The 21,223-nt window shown below is 38.0% G+C and overlaps 1 protein-coding gene across 5 annotated transcripts; it reads right to left on the reverse strand.

Moving 5' to 3' along the window:
- Positions 1-997: 997 nt before the first annotated feature.
- LOC124303827 (uncharacterized) lies at positions 998-20,312 on the reverse strand. Of its 5 annotated transcripts, none has more exons than XM_046761569.1 (4): positions 19,876-20,312; positions 14,653-15,583; positions 12,281-12,900; positions 998-1,629 (listed from the first exon to the last, which is right to left on the reverse strand). In XM_046761569.1, exons 2-4 carry the CDS (start codon positions 15,392-15,394, stop codon positions 1,156-1,158), a joined length of 1,836 nt encoding a protein of 611 aa, XP_046617525.1. In that variant the 5' UTR covers positions 15,395-15,583; positions 19,876-20,312; the 3' UTR covers positions 998-1,155. The 5 variants fall into 5 exon arrangements, with proteins under 5 accessions (XP_046617525.1, XP_046617500.1, XP_046617510.1 ...); XM_046761544.1 differs by having other exon boundaries at positions 14,653-15,587; XM_046761554.1 differs by having other exon boundaries at positions 14,653-15,612.
- Between the last annotated feature and the right edge of the window lie 911 nt (positions 20,313-21,223).

The raw sequence follows: 21,223 nt of genomic DNA on the forward strand, positions 1-21,223 counted from the left end.
AGAATCTGTCCCTCCATAAAGCTGATACAGTTTACCCCAGAACTCGTGTAAGGGTTACAATTTTGTTGAAAATGAAACTGGTTTCGGAGGCAAGCATTTTTTTTATATATAATACGTAAAAGTGGCACCTAGTTACATAACATCATACGAATGCTGAAATTGAGCAGGTTCGTCATACCATTCTGTATGATAAACGTATAAATATTAAAGTAATACACTCTAGTTAACATAATTAATAGAATTGAGAAGTAGAAATGAGATTGCGTATATAATATAATATATGTCAAGCTGCATATTTAACGATGCTATTTCAATAATTATTTCACTACAAATAACAACAATAAATATAACTTATAACGTGCAGACTGGGACTTCCCTACCAATGAGCAATATGAAACGGTAGCATTCGCTCCAAATCGTACAGGAATGGAACATACATGTATATAACAGAGTTAAATTATAAGTCATTCAAATGCAACTATGTATTACACAAATAAAACAGATGCAGTGTTGGAAGTGTTGATGGATTCTTTACCCGTAACTTGTACTTTAGCTTCCCAAATATTATATTATGCCGGTTACAAAACAATTTCCTGTCTCTCTACCGCATTAGCTACTTCTATCTAGCAATACTGTATTTGTATTATACAAAAATATATTATGACGAGCGACAGTTGGAGAATAATTACAAAATCATTTCAGTTCAATGTGGGCATCGAGATAATCCATAAAGAAAAATTTCCCGTTGTGGCGACAAAATTTCGGTCTATAAAAAAAAAAAAAAAAAAAATTATCCATTATATCCAGTTCTATACATCACAAAAAGCATAAAATTTGGCAAAATATTTCATTGATTGGATAAATAGAGTTTTGTTTAACGTATAATGATTTCTTAAATACCGTATCTTTGAAAAATTCATTTGATTTCAAGTCATGGATTTCAAGTGATTTTAGAAGATTTTACGAACGATAAGAATAGATTCCAAGGTATTACATATTTGCGCAAGACTTGTTTTTTTTTTTTTTTTTGCTTTTCGGTACAGAAGTGCGTTGTTTCGGGTCTGAAAGAAGCACGACCGATTCGCCATTTCTATAATCTAAAGGTAAACGAAATGCGAGTAAAAGTGAAAACAAGGCAGCTTTTCTTCCAACGTATTAATTTGTCAGCACCACTGCTCTGTGCAAACAGCGTCCCTGACAACCCTCCCTCAATCCTGGCCATAAAACACTTCTAATCTTGACTCCGTTCGGATCCGGCGATCCGTGATGTCTGGCGTGTAGTTCTCGCTGAAAATCGACACCCTGGGCAACGTCGAGTACAAGAGGAGTGGACCTGGCGAGACAGGCCCAGGCCAAACTGGCGCAAGAATTTGCGTAATCCCTGATCTCCGGGCAGCTCCGAAGACAGGGAAAATCGTAGAGGGTTCTTTCCAGTTGGCTTAAAACCTGATCGGACACTTCAGATAGCCCAGTTCGGGCTCCGAACGTTGCAAGTTGTCTCCTGATGCAATCTTCGAATTCCGAAGACGGAGCCGAGCTTCCGGTTTGCTGGGATTGAGTTCCGTTCAAAACGTGTATCGCCTCAAAACGTCGTGCCGTTTGTATCATTCCCGCCAGACGCCACGAGAGCTGAAAATCGGAGAAAGATGAATGTTTGTTTTAGAATTAAAGGCAAGTATCAATTACTTAGAAACGGCGAAGCGTAACGCGAGATTACGTTGAGTCGTACAACGTAAGAAAGTGCAACGTCGGAATCGGATCTGATTAACGTAATTGAAGCGTCATAACTAAAAAATCACTGTGCTCTTTCACGTTAGACTTTTGTTTCTTGTCATTGCACACTTTCACGGAATTTTCATGCGGTCGTTGACTTTGACTTGATTCATTAGGATGAATAGACCGCGCTCGGCTTCACCAGCTTTAATAGATGCTTATAAATGGATTCCGAGCCACAAATTCATGTAAGACATTGCGTTTCATTTTAACTTTTCATTGCGTATTTACGGTATTTTAATACTGATGTCAAAAATCTGTCACAAATAAATTTTTAGACCGTCGGTACTTCAGGTTTCCTAGTTATGAAGGGAATTTAAAGATATTCGGTTCTCGGTACCTTCTCCACAAATTGCTGCGAAGAAATTGCGCTCATACGGGACAAATAAAACTTTCAAGAACACAAATTCTACAATTTCAATGGAATACTCCTCAATGTTAAAGAAATCCTAATATTTTCGAAGTGCTCTTTCTCGATAGCAGAAAAAGGATGAGAAAATGTTATTCGGCAATGTTATTCCAGCCAATGATATAAGTAGGTACATCCAATATACGAATGAAACAACGTCCCTACTCTGCAATAGAAATGGTTCTGAGCAAATTCGAGTGACACAAGCTTACGAGATATCAACGATTTGGGCAAAGTTATGTAAATAGAGAAATAATAAACTCTGTTGTTTTTTATCCGATATTAGTATACTTGGGCTTGTCTCGCCCGCAGACCAGATCCCCATCTATTATCAGAAAATTATCCCAGAAATTGTACATCATATTATAACATGCCAATGAAATTTTCGACGACCATGTCTGTTGTTATCCATTCTGAAGGCAACAATAATTCATCAATTTTTTAGTTGTTCGTCTTCAACTTGGTCTTGCGACTTTGAATAACCGTGTTCGTAGTAGAGGTCACCCTTGCATTCGTCGTGTCTGCGTCAAGTACGTCTTCTGTCTTTATCACGCAAACCTCTGTGATGCTAATCCTTTCTCTCTCACGCTCGGAAATGCACACTCTAAACCCTCTCACGCGTTCTTGGGTTTCTCTGAAGGGTCTGCTCTGTATCACAAATCTATAGGTCTTTATGGCCTAAAAGCTTTCCCTTAGGCATCTTCTCGTACAGATAGTTTAAAACTATGCCTGATACTACACTTGTGTTATTAAAAATCGCTCAACTTTATTTCTGTAACATAGTAGAGATTTTACTCATTCTTGTTTACTATAATTGGGGAAAATAACATTTCTGCAGATTTTTTAAAAGGTTTTCTTTCCCTACCTTACTTTTCACTCAGATACAATTATATAAAAACTACTCGTCACTAAAATTCTATCCCTCAAGTTTTCTTTGGACTCGCTTTTGATTGCATAAGACAATTGGATAAGCAGGTGCAATAAAGGATTGCAAAATATAAATTTTTTGCACATCTATACAGAAATGACTTTTGACTTTTGGAATATCTGTATTTTTATTTCCACAGCATTCAACTCCGAGGAAAATTTTACTACTTCAATTCTTATCGATGTCTGTACTTGAAATACGAGGTTTTAAAATTCCACAAGGTTGATAGAATTACATCGCATGTGCATTTCTTAACACTTAAATTTATCAAAGAATCCACGTATACCGTAACTTTTCGACAAGCTCCAATTTCCTATGTAAGTCTTGCGCTTTTAGTTACACCTTCATACGAAGTTTTACAGACCGTGCTTTTGTAATCATCGTATATCGCAAAGTTTCCTTGTGAGCTGCGCATTAATTGAGGATCATAAACTATCGCGAGCAGGTGTTAATTCGATGAGAAAAGATTACACAGGTCTGCGATGAAAAAGTTTTCTGATTACTTCTACATGATACATATAGACTTTGTTGTGCTGATTCAGAATATCAACTACGTTTTTGCGTATCACGTACGTCACGATTTTTTGCTACTCACATATACATGGAGAGATACTTTTCTCAGAATAACTATATTAAAATAAAATTTTTTACCAGTTTCAAAGGAGTAATCTAGTAAATTTATATTCACTTCGTTGGTACGAAGATGCAGACTTTCGGAATGTCATGACATGCTAAGAAAAAAATGCTTGATATATGCATATATACATAAAATTATTGTGGTAAAAAATGTTAAACAGCTATGAAAACTCAGGGTGTGATATGAGTCTGAAAGTTCACTCTGTATTAGATTGGCGCTAATTTTTGTGTTATTGTAGTATTATAGGGGGGGGAGGGATGGTTTCTAATATAATCATGATTTTATTCCTAAATTCTACGTTCCAAAGATTAAAATTGACGGAAAAAATGATTGCAACGAAAAAAGAATTTTTTTTTCGGTTGAGCTGTACAGTACTTCTTTGATCAACTTTAAATATTGAAAAAAGTGAAATTTTTCATCTATATATTGCTTTTTCAAGTCACGTATAAAAATGTCGATAAAATAAATAAGTAGAGCCAATTTCGAAACACCACGCTTACTTCTAGGGTCGATGACATCAAATCTTACTAAGATTATTCAAATATGAAGGACAACAAAACCACTGTTGATTAGTGCAATGAAAACTTTACAGGTAGTTTTATTTCATTCAACCAGTAGTTTGCACCTATTTACCATTTAAACACGGTTTCATCTAAATCTGCTGAATGTGACGTTGGTGTATATCATACGAGTGTCGTTTTATATTACACTTAAGACTACTTTCACGAATATTAACAATCCAGTAAAAGAACTTTAAATAAAAAAAAAAAAAAAAAAACGCAGGCCTGTGTTATTCTCCGTGAAATCCAATATCTTAATTAACGTAAAGGCACTTGCCGTGTGTGTAAGATTTTCTCCAAGCTGACAATTTGGATACGAACAATGACGTGAAGTAGCCAATACCCATAAAATCGTACACGTCGATAGTTTGAGAATACGAGTCGCACAAAGTTACGTTAGATTTATTCGCCACCAACATGCTATCGATTTCTTCGTTGCTTTATTTTTCGCTAATTCTTTCGCGTTAAATGTTGATTTCACTAAAGCGTATAACTTGAGTTTTGTTCTATTCCCAGGGATTCGCAGACACTTGGGAAATTATTGGAAAAATTTGCGATTGAAAAAAAGAAACGTACATGAGAATGCAGCGGGCGATAAATTTTTATAAAGGGACTGCGTAATTCGCATATCGCGTGAGGTAATTTATGAAACTTTTCCTACCTGTTTCACCGTTAAAATTAAATCCTGTGGGCATGTAACAATCCAGTTCACGTCTGAGTTTATTTATTTCAGTTTATCGATTTTCATGGCTCCGTGCTGTCAGCTGTCTGCAAACTTGGGTATTTCCCCCTAAGGCTGACACTTGACTGACTTATACGAACCTCACCTTATATATATATATATATATATATATGTGCAGTATGGATATGAAGCACGCGGTATGGATGATGACAATTGCGCTAAGAGTTCTCAGCTCAATGGTAGATGGAAATTAGTTTGGCTGACTAATTAATCAGTCTTGGAGAGAGGACCAGCTTTGCTGCGTGAATGTTTACAAGAAGTAGGCTGATTGTGAGAAAAAATCTGTGAAAATGATACTATTCGATCTGCTGAAATGGCTCACCTTCAACCGTACCTTATTTGATCTGAAGATACTTTTTTTTAAGACTTTAATCTAAGCTAACGTCACGTTTTGAATTAAAAAAAAAAAAAATGAGAGCGCAGGCTTCTGACTCTTAATATTGAGTGGATACATACACTGAAAATCTGAATAGTATTCATATTACGACAGAAACTTATTAGGCTGCAAGGTGGGCTATATTTACTTTTCAGACCTCTCCGAATATCATTTGCATCGGCGAAAAGTTAATAAATATGCAAAAGATTCGAAGAGTGTGCAGTAAATGTCTGCAGACACAGAAACATATCTACACCAATAATATTTTTACAATTTAATCTTCTCTACTTCAGATACTTGAAAAAGTACGCGATTGGATTTTGGAAGTAATCTCAATCACTTCATTCCGTCGACTTGTTCATTTTGCTGCATAAGAGATCGACGAAATGAGCAACTTGCGGATCAAATTTATAATAATCATGGTTTACTAAGACAGGCTGTTTCCTGAAGGTATAAATTACAACGTACATCTGAACGCATGTAGCCTAGATTAATATCTTATTTTTTATATTTCAATAAAGTCTTTGACGTCAACTTTGTCACGGTCATCAACGTATTTTCAATCAGCATAAGTGAAAATAATCAATTGACGTACTCCAGATTCTTTTTTAGGAGCCTGACATTGTGTTTGAATTTGAAAATTATAAACCAAGAAGTGAAAAATAGGATTGGACTGACATTCGGATTCCAACGCTTCGTATTATGATTCACTATGATTGACACATTGATACATTGAATAGTTCACGTAAAAACAAAACTTTTATCAATCTTCCATGATATAACGGGTTAAAAAAAAAACCATTTCCGAAACGAGTAAATTAAAAAATCTGAAAAAATTCACACAGAGTACCTTTAAGTAGTACTACTATATAACAAATTATGGAACAGATCCGAGAGGATAAAAAAAAGTGCCTGAGTTGGCGAAGACCGCCTCATATATTAGGGAGATTTTTTTTAAAACTTTTTCTTTCTCCCTTGCGCACCCTTTGAAAAGTTAGTTTCTAGCCTCAAACGAAGCTTCGCGAAACCGGAACTCAGTAGCAAGATTCTAAAAGGTGCCTCATCCGGTTTGAATTTTTCAAACACTCTATCCGAAATATATCGAAAACTATACAAATTGAACAGCTGTTTTTCATTTCATTTTGTAGATAGTTGAATGTTTTATAAAAAAGATCGAGCACTACTATACACGTAAATGTTCATCTTGTATTCCATACGAACGTTTAAAGTTAAGCTCATTGAATAAATAAATGAAGATCTTATTACCTTGTAAAATTTTATACCACCCGTGTCCTAAGCTCACACAAATAATGTCACGTACTAGTCACGATATTTTTCAAAGAACATTTGATTATCTACAAAATGAAACCAAGAACAGCTTCCTAACTTCTACAGTTGTCGAGATATTTCATTCTCATGTTCGAGTGTTTGAAAATTCAGACAGAATCAGGCACCCTTTAGAATTTTGCTACCAAATTCCGGTTACACGAGGCTTGGTTTGAGGCTAAGAACTAAGGAAGAATGCGTAAAAAAACGTTAAAAAACCGCCTTAATATATATATATTATACATGATTATGATTCAGGAAGTGAGACTCACTTTGGTTAGTGAAAAGTTTGGAGAAAGGAGGGCTGTTGGCAAAGCAGCCCGAACTTCTGGTAAATAATTATCTTGAGTTCGAAATACACATTGAAAACGTTTACAAAAATTGGTGTATTCCGTTCAAAGCCGAGCGTAGTTAGATAATTTGGCAAACTCTTTTGGAATTCCGGAGAATCAAAGCGGTGCTAAATTGCATCGTTATCGCGGGTTATCGAGGCCTTAAACTCAGTTATCTGGATCAGGACGCCTCATTTCGAAGTTTTGAAACTCACGAGTGCCTACGATAAAATTGATCTGTATTCAGGATAAAGCTCGGCAAGATGCGTCCCCGTCTACCGACGCCCGGAACTCTACGGGCACAAGAGTTTTCTGAAACCACTTCAAAGGCAAGCAGTTCCAGAAATTTAATTCCCACGTCTACCTCAAAATCCAGGGAAAAATTGCGCTCGCATTCAGTACGCAGGTGAAATTTGTCTGATACATATATATATTAGGGTGGTCCTTATTTGGGGTGTTGACGAATTCCGATAAGTGCGCCCCCTAGACACGTTTGAAATAAATTAAAAAAAATGTGTGCGAAAACGGAGCGCTGTAGTCCAATTAGAAGACGTGCCTGTAAGCTCGTTTTGTTTTTCATTTGAATAACATGGGATTTTCAGACTACTTCAGTCATTATGTTTTTGAGTTGTCCCCATGAACGCAAAAAATTCTTTTTTCACATAAATCTGTTGTTCATGGGTACAACTACGCGTATATTTTTCCACAAGTCGTTATCACAACCTTTACGCCCTCCATCCCCCTGATATTATACACGACGGCAAATTGATCAACGTGAGAATACCTCTTTTTAGCCGCTTGGTGCTTGACAGTATTTCACCAATTAAAAGGCAGTCTTATTTACGTCATAAGTTTGTAAAAAAAAAGTAATTGTACATGTGGGAAAAAATATGTATTTCAATTAGTGTATTTAAAAACACATCGTTTATACTTTATACTTTTTTAAAAAGTAATAATTAAAATTAAAATGTTTTGATCGCCGTCTGTTTTTCTGGATCGGGAAAGATTTTACGATATTCCGAGATCCATGAACAACAGATTTATGTGAAAAAAGAATTTTTTGCGTTCATGGGGACAACTCAAAAACATAATGACTGAAGTAGTCTGAAAATCCCATGTTATTCAAATGAAAAACAAAACGAGCTTATAGGCACGTCTTCTAATTGGACTACAGCGCTCCGTTTTCGCACACATTTTTTTAAATTTATTTCAAACGTGTCTAGGGGGCGCACTTATCGGAATTCGTCAACACCCCAAATAAGGACCACCCTAATATATATATATATATATATATATATATATATGCGAACGTATGCTAGTCACGAAGGACACGGTTCCATTTAATCCTTACTAAACCGGGAAATCAGGAGGTTTTTGTGTGCTCCAGGAAATAATTGCACGAGGGAGAGATAAAAAGCGAGATGAAAACGTGGCGTTGGTTCTTCAAGGGGGGAAACCCTTACAAGCGACGTTTTTTCAAGATTTTTTTAATAAACATATGGAATAGTTTAACGAATTAACGTAAAGTATATCTCTAAGTATGCGATGTGAGGTATATTGACAAATTTGTTTAAACTAAAATATTCCAAAATGGCAGCGCTACAGCTGCTGGAAGTCGGCAGCTCAGATTTTAGCTGCGCACAGTAGCTCAACGAATTTTCAACCGATTTAGGTAAAACTTTTGAGAAATATATTCAACTTACCATGACCCATGCTTGCCGTTCGGATTGTATGGAAAAACTAAACAATAAATATTGTTTTTTATCGATAGTTTACACAGAAATGAGTGATGTTTTTTTCAAAATAGCCCAAAATTTTTTATTTTTTTTTTTCTCTCTGTTATGCAACGCGTATTAACGTATTATAACAATAAGAATTTGACTCGTTGATTTTGGTTTTGGCTAGATTCCGACTTCCAGGAGCTGTAGCGTCGCGATTATAAAATATTTTAGTGTAAAAACATCTGCCATATATTGTGAGATATGCTTTGTATTAATTCGATGTATTATTCCACTTCGTTATAAAAAAAAATTTTGTGAAAATGTACGTTTACAGGAGTTTTCCCTCTCAGGGTGCTTTGTGGCAACGAATGTGGTAGGTATTATACCATGCGGTCTACACGCGAGTATAACCTGGGCGGTAAACTCTTGAAATCCCAGAGACTTCCTCTACCTTGAGGTAACTTAATTTCGCGTCTTTTGCTAGAGTTTTCTAATGGACGAAAGACACTGGGGAGCCTGACTGGAAGAACCGGAAGAACAGGGAAGGCAAGAAAAGAATAGGAGTATGTTTACATGGTCGTAAACTTATACAGGGTGTCCTATTTTATCTATTGTAAAAAATTGTAGCTTTTGAAGAAGAATGTTTCATTGTCAGATGAAGGTATTAGGGTTTTGAAGGTACTACGAACAATTTTCTTAGAAATTGTAGTAGGGAGAAGTTGAGGTCGTCTTTGGTTTGTGCACAGGTCATTTGTTATTTTGATTGAATACGCTTATAGCTGACCATGAGATATATTCAGAGGGATAAAAATGCGATTAGCTTCAAAAACTCAGAAGTTATGGCAATTTTAAATTCAAAGAGGATTCGTACTAGAGTTTTCACTTTACGTATGGTTTATTGGACAACCGTTGTCAAAGATATGATCATTGTTGTTAATTCATATCAAACTTATAATCCATAACACAAGATTTTGGAAAAATTTTATGATTTAAAACCTAAAATCAACCGAAATTTGTATACTGACGTTTAGTGGCTCTCCTGTTTCATCAATTTTTGTAAGGGCTAAGGTGAGTCTGCCACTAAACAGTAGGTACTTATTTGATGAACCAGATAATTTGAAATATGGCATAAATGAAATTTGATTCTCACCGTACAGGCGTTTAATGCAGGAAACTGAAGATTTCACGTTATTTGGTATAGAGACAAACATCTCGCTTCTGTCTTCCCACAGTAAATGAGGTTTTTATTTAAGACCTCTTCAAAGTCAGAAGTGCCTAAATATCCAAGTCTTTAAAGCTATTCGCGTAAAACTTTTTCGTTATATTTCTCTCAAAAGCCAGATATGATTTCGTTTTACAAAAATGTTAGGTTTCTTACAAAGAAGCCTGAAGTCATCTCAATCTCTTCTTACCACATTCATTCGGAAAGTTGTTAAAAGCATTACCTTATGCCCCCCTTTGAGCTCTCAAACTTTTGTTGAAAACATTTTTCTATAAAACCCATGTATTCTTGCCGAAAAATTTGTGCATTTAAATTAACGCTTTGAAGCACGCATTTTTCCTTGCAGTCAAATTCCTTGAAACTGGGTATATAAGGGTTCTCGAGGTCGCTGATTTAAAAAAAGTGTCAGATGGTTGGATCTAATATGAGCGAATATGATCAATTTTTATATTCTCGGTCCACCATATCGGATTCGCCACCTTAAATTTTGAAATTCTGACGTCAGATTGGTTTTCAGCGACCCCAAAAACCCCCGAGTAACAAATTTCAAGCGAATCGGATCAATTTTTATATTTTCAATCCGACGTATTGGATCCGCCATCTTGAATTTTGAAATTTTTACCTCGGATTCGTTCTTAGCGACCCCAAAAATCCGAAATCACCGAGTTCCACTTTTCTATTCCCCATCACCTTCTCGCAATTACATTTATTCTGTGAAAACAGGCATTTCCAACACTTTGTTTATTTAGAGTGCTCGCTATATTCGCGGAATTATTATAACCCCCCTTAAAACATCACCATTAGCATACATCTTAGATGCCCAATTCTAGAAAAAAATGACAGCAATAAACGAATCAAAAACTTGAATAATCGATTCAAAAAATGTGTCTCACATATGAAGCGCTGTACCGCAATGGGTTAAAACGGGACACCCTGTATGTAGCTTTCACGGATGGCAACCATGTTGGCGTGCATATATGTATGGGTATCGGTAAACTGTTCCCACGTGAGCCGCCCTTACTTTCTTCCTGCTGTGGACGTCTTTGTTTGAGGTTATGTTTGTCTTTAAATGTGGAGGCTGCAGCCCAGAGGGATGATTTATCTCCTGCCGGCTGCCCACAAGTGCACGGAATTCAACGCACAACCACCTCTCGGTGGCGTTGTAACTACTGTACTGTAAACGATGTCGACGTCGAGTCAGATCTTCGTTCTTACAATTATTACACTGTCTCGGCGTCTTGGTACCCAGTCTCTCCAGTGTTACCTTGAACTGCTTTAATTTGACCTGCTGAATAACGCTCCCGTGACGAGCGAATTATACGCGTTGGCAAAACTTGACGCCTTGACATTCCGAGAGAATTGTTAGTTTGTGTTTCGTACCAGGTAAGAATCTTTGCGAGAAATTGTTCCACGATTTAATTTTCTCGACCTTTGTACGTTCTTAACTATTGTGGATTGGTATAAATTGGTTCAACGTAACGCATCTTTGCTTGTTTAATAATTTCGTATAATATCGACACCAGGGTGGTCCTTACTTAAGGTGATGACGAATTTTTTCGGGGCTGTCTCGCGAATGAATTTCAAATAGTTCAAAAACAATCTTGTAATATTATCAGATTTTTACCTCAAATTCCCCGTTTAAAATACACTTGTTTCGGACACATTCTCAGGATATATTTTATTGTAAGAGTAATAATGTTCAATCAAATCTGTAACTGCGAGGTTTTAGTGGGCATTGGTGTTGCTATCTGATAAAAAACTCACGTCATCAAACCAGGTAAGAACTCGGACCTCGTGAAACATCATGAAGTTAAATTTTTTTTGTACGATTTTGTTATTTATGCAATTGAAAAAATATCCAAAACCTAGTTACTCATAATTGAAGAAGAACCCCGTATATCCCGGAGACATCGTCGGGAAAAAATTCATCACATACGCAGACACAACTTTTCATTTGCAGGGTGGTCACAGCATAAAAACTTTTTTAATCAAAATAATGTAAAATAAATAATCCCTATATTTGTAAAATGAAATAAGCCTTTAGATTTGTGGTTTTCATTTTTAAAACTCAATCCTTTTAATATTCATTTAACCGAAAGAATCGTGTTAAACTAATGAAACGTCTGTTTTCAATGAAAAACGAAACACTTTCGTATCATTCTGTATGATTGAATGGAAAGCAATGATCTTTGCCGCTAATAACTTTTTTGTATTCTCTTTTTTCCTAAAATCAAAGAGAAAGATTTCTACTCACCACGACAACGGAATACAGAATCTTTGCTTTCAAGTCTGGGGCATCCTTGAGGGGTTCAAGGGCGTCCAGAGCATCGAGGGTGTGAAGCTGGGCCTGAGCATAGAGGGATCCGTAGCGCTCGACCAGTTGGCTGACTGTCATGTCCGCTGGGAACGGAAGGCCTTGATAACTGCAATCGCCTCCACTGGGATCCCCCGGCTCCGGAGTCGGACTTCCGCTTTCGTCGGTGTGGTACCCGGCACTGCTGGACTCCTCCTCGTAGTCGTCCAGGGTGTTTTCCTGGACGATAGGAGAGGCCTGCACCTCTCTCGGTATTTCCTCACTCATCAGCTGAAGGGCAAGACCGCAGCCTCGCGCGCACTGAAGAAGCCGCGCCGCAAGCGGAGGATTCTTCGTATTGGTCCTGAAATTTGACTTCCGCAACGCGGTCCATTGCCTCAGAGCTTCCTTGTCGTATTCGACCCTGTGCTTCAGTTCTCGCAATAGATTTTCCAGGGCCGGGCTCGTCGCCTTCTCAAGTGTGTTTAACAGCCCCTGATTGTTTATCAGGCGTTGCTGGATCTCGCTGTACTTCAGCGACAGCTGCCTCTGGTGAGACGCTGCCTGAACTCCTTGGCCTCCTGGTGTAAAAGTTTCGAGGAGAATGATCAAAAGAAGCCACATGAATGAAACTAGTAATTGGGAATTTGAACCGTTTGTTATAAGGAAAGTATCCCAGGTCGATCTCTCCGATTTGATTTCTTTTTTAATGTGTTATAGTAGACTAAAACTAAGTGACAGGTATTTTTTTTTTTATCTGCCATTAAACAATTTAAGAGGGTGAAACCAGCGTTATAATCCCTTAAAGTGTTTAATGGCACATAAAAAAAAAAAAAAAAAAACGTGTCGCTTAGTTTTTAGTTTACTATAACATATTACAAAAGAAATCAAATTGGAGAGATTGACCTGGGATACCTTCCTTGTTAGTCAAGAGCCATTGTTATTTTGTATTAACCTTGCGGAAGTTTTCAAAATAATTAACTTTTTCATCAATGCAGCTGTACACCTTTGCTGATAGATGAAGAAAGTATCAGTTTTATCATGTCAAACAGTTACGCTTGCTATCGTTATCGGATTTCTTATGAGGAAATAATTAGCTCATTATTTTTTTTTAAACGTTCGTATTTTACTCTCACACAATATTAAATAAGACAGCCAGTTCAATTTTGGACACTTAGTTCCAAACATTTCCAGTACAGAAGTATGCAATATTGATTGAAATAGGATCGCTCGTTCTTGTTCCAAATCGGAACGAGCCCTCGCACGCTACATTTTGTCATTTTTTACTAGAATAGATGAATAATATTTCATGATAAATTATTTCCTCATATCAGGCGATCTGACATTATCGGGGCTAACAAAATTTCGCTACAAAATTTTCATCGAACCCATGTCAAGGTAGTTTTTTTGTAACAGAAATTAAGTTACTTTAGAGAAATTCCCAATATTAGTTTTTTAAAATTTGCATCGCTATGAAGAGAAAATATAAAACAATACATGCGCTAGACAATCGAACAAGGAACAAAAAAGTTTCGCAAAAAAAGAAATACTAATCACAATTGTAATTTGTAATTAGAAAAATTCAAATTACAAATTACGAATTTAATTCGTATTTTTTTTTAAATTAATTTTAAATTATCAACCCAATTAGAAATTTGATGTAATTATATAGTTACACAAAGTATTTAGTAGTGCCCAATACTGCTCCTAATCTATTCCTGCTGTGTACTCGGTTAATTTACATGTGACGACGTTCTTCGGGTTAATTTACTCGACTCAACTCCCTTTATTACCCATATTATTTTTTATACTTAATTCTGGGACACCCTGTCTGTATAAAAAAGCACAATCTGAATTTTTGGCCTTAAAATTCAAAATCTCTTTGATACTGACCTATACGATAATCCATTTTTTCTAAATTCCTGTTCTGGAGGAACCTTGAGCATTTACGTTTTATTTAATAATAACATTTTTTAAAGTAAATCTACGCGTGACAAATTCAAATGTAAGAATCCTTTTTTCATATTCGGTCAATAATAGACCCTCAAAGTATTATGTTGAAACAGAGTTGAATATTCTACCGGACATTCAAAGAGGGGATAGTTTTTGATATTTCAAAGAATTCCGAAGCGTCTGTAACTTGATTGTACCGGCCATCGAGTACAATTCGAATATCGCTTTAGGCGAACGAACAAATTTATAGGCCACACTGGAACGACTTCGGAGTCGTGTTTATCTCAAGTCGGGCGGTTAAGGTAAAACCCATTTGAGGCGATTCCGCTGAATTCGTGATTAGTTTACTTTCCGGGTGAATCGGTTGATTCGTTCCTCACCTTTATTGGTTCCGGTGTGCTTCTGGAAGTTTTCTATCTTGTGCAAAGCGAGTTTATATGCCTCGGATCGGGCCTCGAGCTCCTCTTTCAGCGCAACCGGAAGCGAGACGAGGTTCTGAGCGTTCGTATAATCGAGACCGTTCCCCAGCTGGCTTGAGGGTACCAACCCATGTTTTCCCAGGCCCTCGACAGCCCGCTCAAGGGCTCGCTTCTTCGTTGCCAAAACAGCCTTGGATCCAGGAGCTACCTTGGAGAGCGCAGCCAGGAGCTTTGTCCAAATCCTAACGTGGAAGTGATCCTGGGATGTGGATATAAGGTAGACTATTTTCCACAGGGCCGGTTCAACCCTGATGACCTTGAGTTCGTCGCAGCTGAGCTCGGCCAGTCTGGAATAGAGGGTCTCGAGGAGGGCGAGGCTGTGCGGGAGTGCGTCGACCAGGAGATCAACGGGTATGTCGGGAAGAGCGGCCTTCAGGGTGTAGACCGGTATCCGGGACAGGAAACTGGCCGCTTCTCGATACTGCCGGCCTTCGTAGAGCTTGAGAAGCCGGCGCAGTGCCATCCGCGGATTCGACGCCTCGTCCTCCAGAGAACCGAATGGGCCCACTTGAAACTGGGCCCCGGACCAGACCAGCCGCTGGATTGGGTTTCTGGGCCTTTCCGGCCGTATCCTTTCGCAGGAATTTAGCCCTGCCAACGGCAACGTCCGCTTGCTCATTTTCGATGCCTCAATCTCGCGCATGCGGGCCGCTTTACTTACTTCAATCGGACTCCCATCCGGTCCACCGGCTGAATGCCACGGGCGTCGGCCCACTTCACACACGCGTATAATATGTATCACGCCCGGCACAGAATCACATCACCGATTCAAAGAGCCGCACTTTCTACTCCGCCTTTCGTCGTTAGCGCGTCTGTCTGTCTACTGTCGCTTCTTCCTGGGGAACATTTCGTTAAAGTATTCTGTGAACGTATCTTTATATAACGCGAGCATGTTTTACGCATTTTTCCGTACGCAAATTACCTGTTTCTATGAAGGTCGAGTGAGTCTGCGAATGCGCATGCGCGGAGTACTGAAAAGACAGCTTTTAAGTTCTAGGAGTTAAAAGTGGCCTTTTCGGTACTCCGCGCATGCGCTGTTGCAAACAAATATGACATTACGCGACCCTAACCTCAATTTCGTGCTTCGTGAAAAAACGCGTGACGCACTTTGGTTTTACAGAGAATTGTGTGCAATAAGGACGTAACGGTCTTTTTGCCTCTCGTATTTGCAACATTCGTCTTCGGCTCACCTACGATCGATATTGCAAACTTAAGCTTGGGGCCTGAAAAGACCAAGTTTGTCCCCTCGTTACAAAATATACTCTTGTATACCTAACCCCGCGTCGGCAAGGTAGGTCTTCTAGGGTAAGGTGCTTTTCTATGTTTGGAGGGACAGCAACTCAAATAAAAAAATTTTCTTGGATAAGATTGTAAGTAACAAAACAAAGTACTAGAAAATATCCTATGGATCGAAAAGAGTGCGAGTAAATTTATTCAGATATCGCCTCGAGAAAAAAAAAAACAAAAAAATTATAGACCTAATGATCCACCTTGTCGAAGACGTTAATGAAATCCACCTTACCGACTGGGGGTTAACGGGGAATCCGCCTAACCGTCTAAATCAGAAGTCAGAAATAGGGGAAGAACCGTTTGAAAATCTCCAGCAATGTTATTTGCGCCAATGATTGCGAATGCGAATGAAACAACGCGACTGTGCTAGGTGGCAGACATAAATCTGAGAAAAATCAAACGACATAAGCTAAAACAGTAACAGTTTCAGAAAAGGTTTCATCATCAGAAAGGTAAAAATGATTACTTCCTGATATTTATTAAACAATTCTAATAGTTTCACGCTTATTTTGCTCGCTGACCACAAAGTCATTTTCATCCACTCTGAAGATAAACATTTGTAACATTTTTTTCAGGCTATTTCTGGGTAATTTTTGAGATCTTTATAGCGAATAAAATAAGTCCACAAACGTTATAATTAAATAAAAAATACTAGAGTTCAATCGTTTCAACGTTTTGATTATAAAGCATTTCCTCAAATTTCTAATATTTTATATAGTGTCACAATTTACCCAAATTTATCTCTATCATACGTATAGTGGGGACTAGGGGTGTGATTTGGATTTGCAAATTTCTTCAGTGGCTTCTTCTCTTTTCTGAACTTTTGGCTCAGACGGTCCGACCAATTTGAATCCGTAATTTTGTACCGGATAACGGAGCTGGAGGGCGTAGACAAGCGAATGAGGAGAAATCGAATAAACCGAGCTTTACGCAGATTGTCATTCATATCTAGATTATAACATCTTCCTATGAAAATATGACTCTAGGCTGTTTCACTCACATCTATGTGTGTGTGCATACCTGTATTATACGATCGCGTACTTGCTTTGCTGATTGCTACAGAGATATATATACAGTCGATTGAATTATGAGATATAGTATAATCCGTGTATATGGGTCATACCACGTGAATTGTGACACACTTTTCTACCTATACGTCGATTCACGTCATGGATTGTTTTGTAATTTGATCGGTAGGTAATTAGATTTTATTTTTTGGAATTTATGAGTTCTTTTGCTGAAACTTGAAACACCGCTGAAATCGATTCTTATAATTTGCTAAACACTCGTGAAGGATTCGTTACGTTGAAGGATAAAAAAAACGCCATTTTTGTATTTAGAATTCTGCCCGATTTGACTAACATTCCTCAATTTCGCAAGGAAGTAGCTTTTTGTTTTATGTCATTTTAATTGTTAATTTCAAACTTCTTGGGTTTCGTTATTGAAAAATACTTGAATGGAGCACATGTGCCAAGGCTGAGAGAATGCGGACGAAAACCATAGATGTTCAATTATATCCAGCGCGTCAGTGAAAATTGGCATTGGTTCTCCTCAAAAATTAATTATTATCAAAGTTTTCACTTCGTGTTGAAAATCATTCTCGAATATGTGAGGGGGCTGATTAGTCGCGACGGGATTTAACGGTGAAAAAACTTGGTTTAATTATCGTAATAGCAGCTAATAACATCTGGAGCGTGGAAACGGATCTCCATTCTCGTTATCTGGAGGTCTAATTAGACAAATGAACATTATACCTATGTGTGATACTTGAATATTAATGACCGTATTGAATTTCGAACGTTTAGTTTCCAGCGAGTTTGAGCTTCAATGTTTTCAACTCTATCTGTACTCGTGTCTACGAAATTGCAAATGCAATATTTCATGGCTATCGTTGACTGATTGAAAACTACTGCAGTATATAAGATAGAGTCAAAGCGCCTCGCATGAGAACCGTTTTCGTTTAAAAATAAAATTGCATTACAATTCAAAGTAACGATTAGGGAACAAAAACTCAATATTCGCGTCTAACGTTCGGCATATCAAAGAAATTCGATCCATAAGGACTCGACTCGGAGTAAATCATATTTACGATCAACTGACAAATAAAGTACAAGATTTTGTCTCAAGTGCGTCACAAGAATGGTTTGTCTTAGAAAATCAAAAATTTCAGCTCACCGAACGGCTTAAAACTTTTGACTCGACTGGCCTACAGATGAAAAACAATCGTTCTATGATCCAAGGAACCATAGAAAACCGAATAATTTTCTTTAAGTCGGTTTTTCAAATCCCCTGAATCTGAAACTAGGTTTGCTCACAGCTGAAGTTCATCTGGGAATTTGCTCCTCGTTTTTATGCCGGATCAAAAGAAGAAAAAAACGGAGAATCAAAGGAACGAAGATTGTCAAAGTCCAGGCTTGCTGTAGACGTATACCGATTGATGAATGCGTAAATCTGTGTATCTGGTATAAACGTCAGTATGAATTTAGAAACAACGTCCGTTACTTCGATTCGGATGGCAGGAAATGGTTCAAAGCAACGGTTCTGTATTGAAATCACGTCCGTTCACGCGTGCAGTCGTAACTTTACGCTGAATTACAATACGCGTTGCATCTTCTGGCATTTCACACAGCTGTGTTCTGATCGGCTTGTGAATCTTATTACCGCGTTACACATGCGGCTAGCAGTATATGCAAATGTTACGTTATACATCCTACGGAAGTAACCGACACCTGCATACATTGTACACAAGTATTAATCTCCCATATCGCAATCTAATTTCAAAGAAATTACTAATTGATCACCGCGACCTCGAAATCTTGGTTTTAATCTTAATTGCGATTAGAAAGAAAAGTTTACACCTGACGGCTAAAACTGAAGTTTCTCAGATTAATAATAGAGCTCGCTTAAGGCTATTTACCTAACCAATAAAAATAAAAATACAACCAACTTATGACTAACGCACTGGCGAGAAAATATATGTATAAAAATAGTAACAATGTACGTGCAATATACGATCGAGTGTGCAATAATAGATGCTGCTTATTCGGAGAAAATGGATTTTTGTTAGGATAAAATCATTCGACGATCGTACTTTTTTCATTTTATTTCGTTTCTAAAGACTGCAATAAAATTTCTTTAACCAGTAATTGTTATTCGGGAGCATTTTTGTTTGAGGATCCTGCGATATCTTTGATAATTGACTAGAAAATGATACTGGCCCGAGTTTTTTTCTTTATTTTTTTATATGAATTGTGCACGAAAATATGTATCTTCAAATTCTACGCTGGGCTGATTTGCAAATGTACTTTTGCAATGTTTAATTTTCGTACCACACCAAAGACCTTGTAATACATAATGCAAGTGTATAAAAGTTGAAGTAGATGAATCACTTGTGAAAAAGTACGTCGTGCAACGCACTATTATTCATTATTTTAAGTTATTCACTGAGTGTAATACGAGGTGGGGAGAAAGACAGCTTATTTATCGATTATCGTAACGAAGATAAATAGAACTGTATAAGGTACCCATTTTTCTTGTATCAAATTACGTGTAAATAATTTTTACATTTTCAAGGCGCGAGCTCGTTACTGGAATACAGATTATCGGAAATCAATGAAGATTGCATGAAATACAGAAATCGAATGTTATTTTTTGACGCATACACCTATACGTACGTATACTACGGAACGGATAATAAATTCGTTCGGGCATAATTTAACCTTGTGAAATATTTTAATCGCTTAACGGTACGTCTCGATCATTGGAATTTGTGTAAATGCAAATATATTCCAGTTTGCGTACACAGTTATAACGTGTATAATCAGCGAATCTTACCAGCTGATACTTTTTCTTTCAATCGGTACAACGAACTATCACAACACCATTTATAACAGAGTAACAATATTGAATTACACGCAACCGCAGTTTCAGAACCACATTCACGTATTATTTTTTCATCAGGTACCGTAATTACCGAGAACCCGTCTCTTGTCTAATCAACGCTCGGTTCGCGCAAATTGGATGCTACTAATCGCACGACTTCCCGGATAGATCACTCGCACATTTCACAAATCACAATTTTATTTCCGGTTCCGTACCGCGATGCGACCGGTGAATTAGACGCGGCGACGCCGGCGACAAACTCTCGACACTGTATTTCGACATCTCGGAACCAAAGCAGCGAATGTGGGTCCGAAATCGCGCGCTTCGGGGTCTATAGACTCTCCCGAGAGTCGGCTGGAAGTGGTCCACGGGCCCAGGCGAGACGGCGAGGCGAGGAGAGACCCAACGACGTGTGCGTTATACGCGGAGGATTGGGCCCGATGAAGATGCGGTGGCGACCTACTGTCCTGCATACCGTGGTAACAACCTGTCCGGGCCCGAACACGTTTTAGCGTAGGTAAATAAGACCCCAGATCTTCGATGCCCTCCGTATCCCTGCCCCAATGTCCTTCCGGGCACATGGCTCGTTGAATTCGACCCGAATCCGCGGAGCTGATTTTCTCAATCTTAGCGTGTTCGTTATACCTAGAGTTAGAGGCGCGAGTCGGACTGCAGCTGGGATTGAGTGGAAGATGAAAAGTTGAAAATAAAAGTGAACGCGATCTTGATATTCATTCGATGCAAAGCTTATCCTGCTGAGGGAGAATTTCGTCTGACTTTTTGTTGGATGTTAGGCGTTTGGAGATAATTTTAATGAGATATAATACATTAGACCTGTCTTCAAGAAGGGCAAAATCGAATTTTGATTGTCTTATCCCTCAAATTGGTTCGAAATAATTTAAAAAAAATGTCCGAATTTTTAAAAAAATGTCCCTCCATATTTACCCACGCCTAGGAACCCTTACTTTTTCCCATAAGAATAGCATTGGTTTCTCGGGATTTTGAATCGTTTTTTTACCGCTGCCGTAATTGTCAGCTAAAAAATCGCAAATTCTCAGAAAATGTTGACAGTTGTGTTACCTTTTTGTCCAATTTTTTGGAATTCGATACAAGCATTTTTGGGCTAGATTGTGCAAGCCCTCCCTCACGTGTAAGATTCTCATCGGCCCGGGGGGGGGGTGGGGGGTTCTCAAGGGGATATGATTTTACTTGAGTACCAGCATCTTCAGCATACCGCAGGGTCTTGCGAAATGCAGCTTGAGGCTCCAGGTGAAGTATCAGAGTGTTCAAAGCCTACGAA

This window comes from Neodiprion virginianus, chromosome 1 (assembly GCF_021901495.1).
Source record: "Neodiprion virginianus isolate iyNeoVirg1 chromosome 1, iyNeoVirg1.1, whole genome shotgun sequence".
Classification (NCBI taxonomy): domain Eukaryota; kingdom Metazoa; phylum Arthropoda; class Insecta; order Hymenoptera; family Diprionidae; genus Neodiprion; species Neodiprion virginianus.

Bases quoted from the DNA above. Each gene is read 5' to 3' on its own strand.
- LOC124303827 (XM_046761569.1), bottom strand. From the start codon at position 15,394: ATGCGCGAGATTGAGGCATCGAAAATGAGCAAGCGGACGTTGCCGTTG. The intron at 12,901-14,652 runs GTGAGGAACGAA...CTTTTACACCAG, and splicing joins GCACACCGGAACCAATAAAG to GAGGCCAAGGAGTTCAGGCA. The intron at 1,630-12,280 runs GTGAGTAGAAAT...TCCGATTTTCAG, and splicing joins TTCTGTATTCCGTTGTCGTG to CTCTCGTGGCGTCTGGCGGG.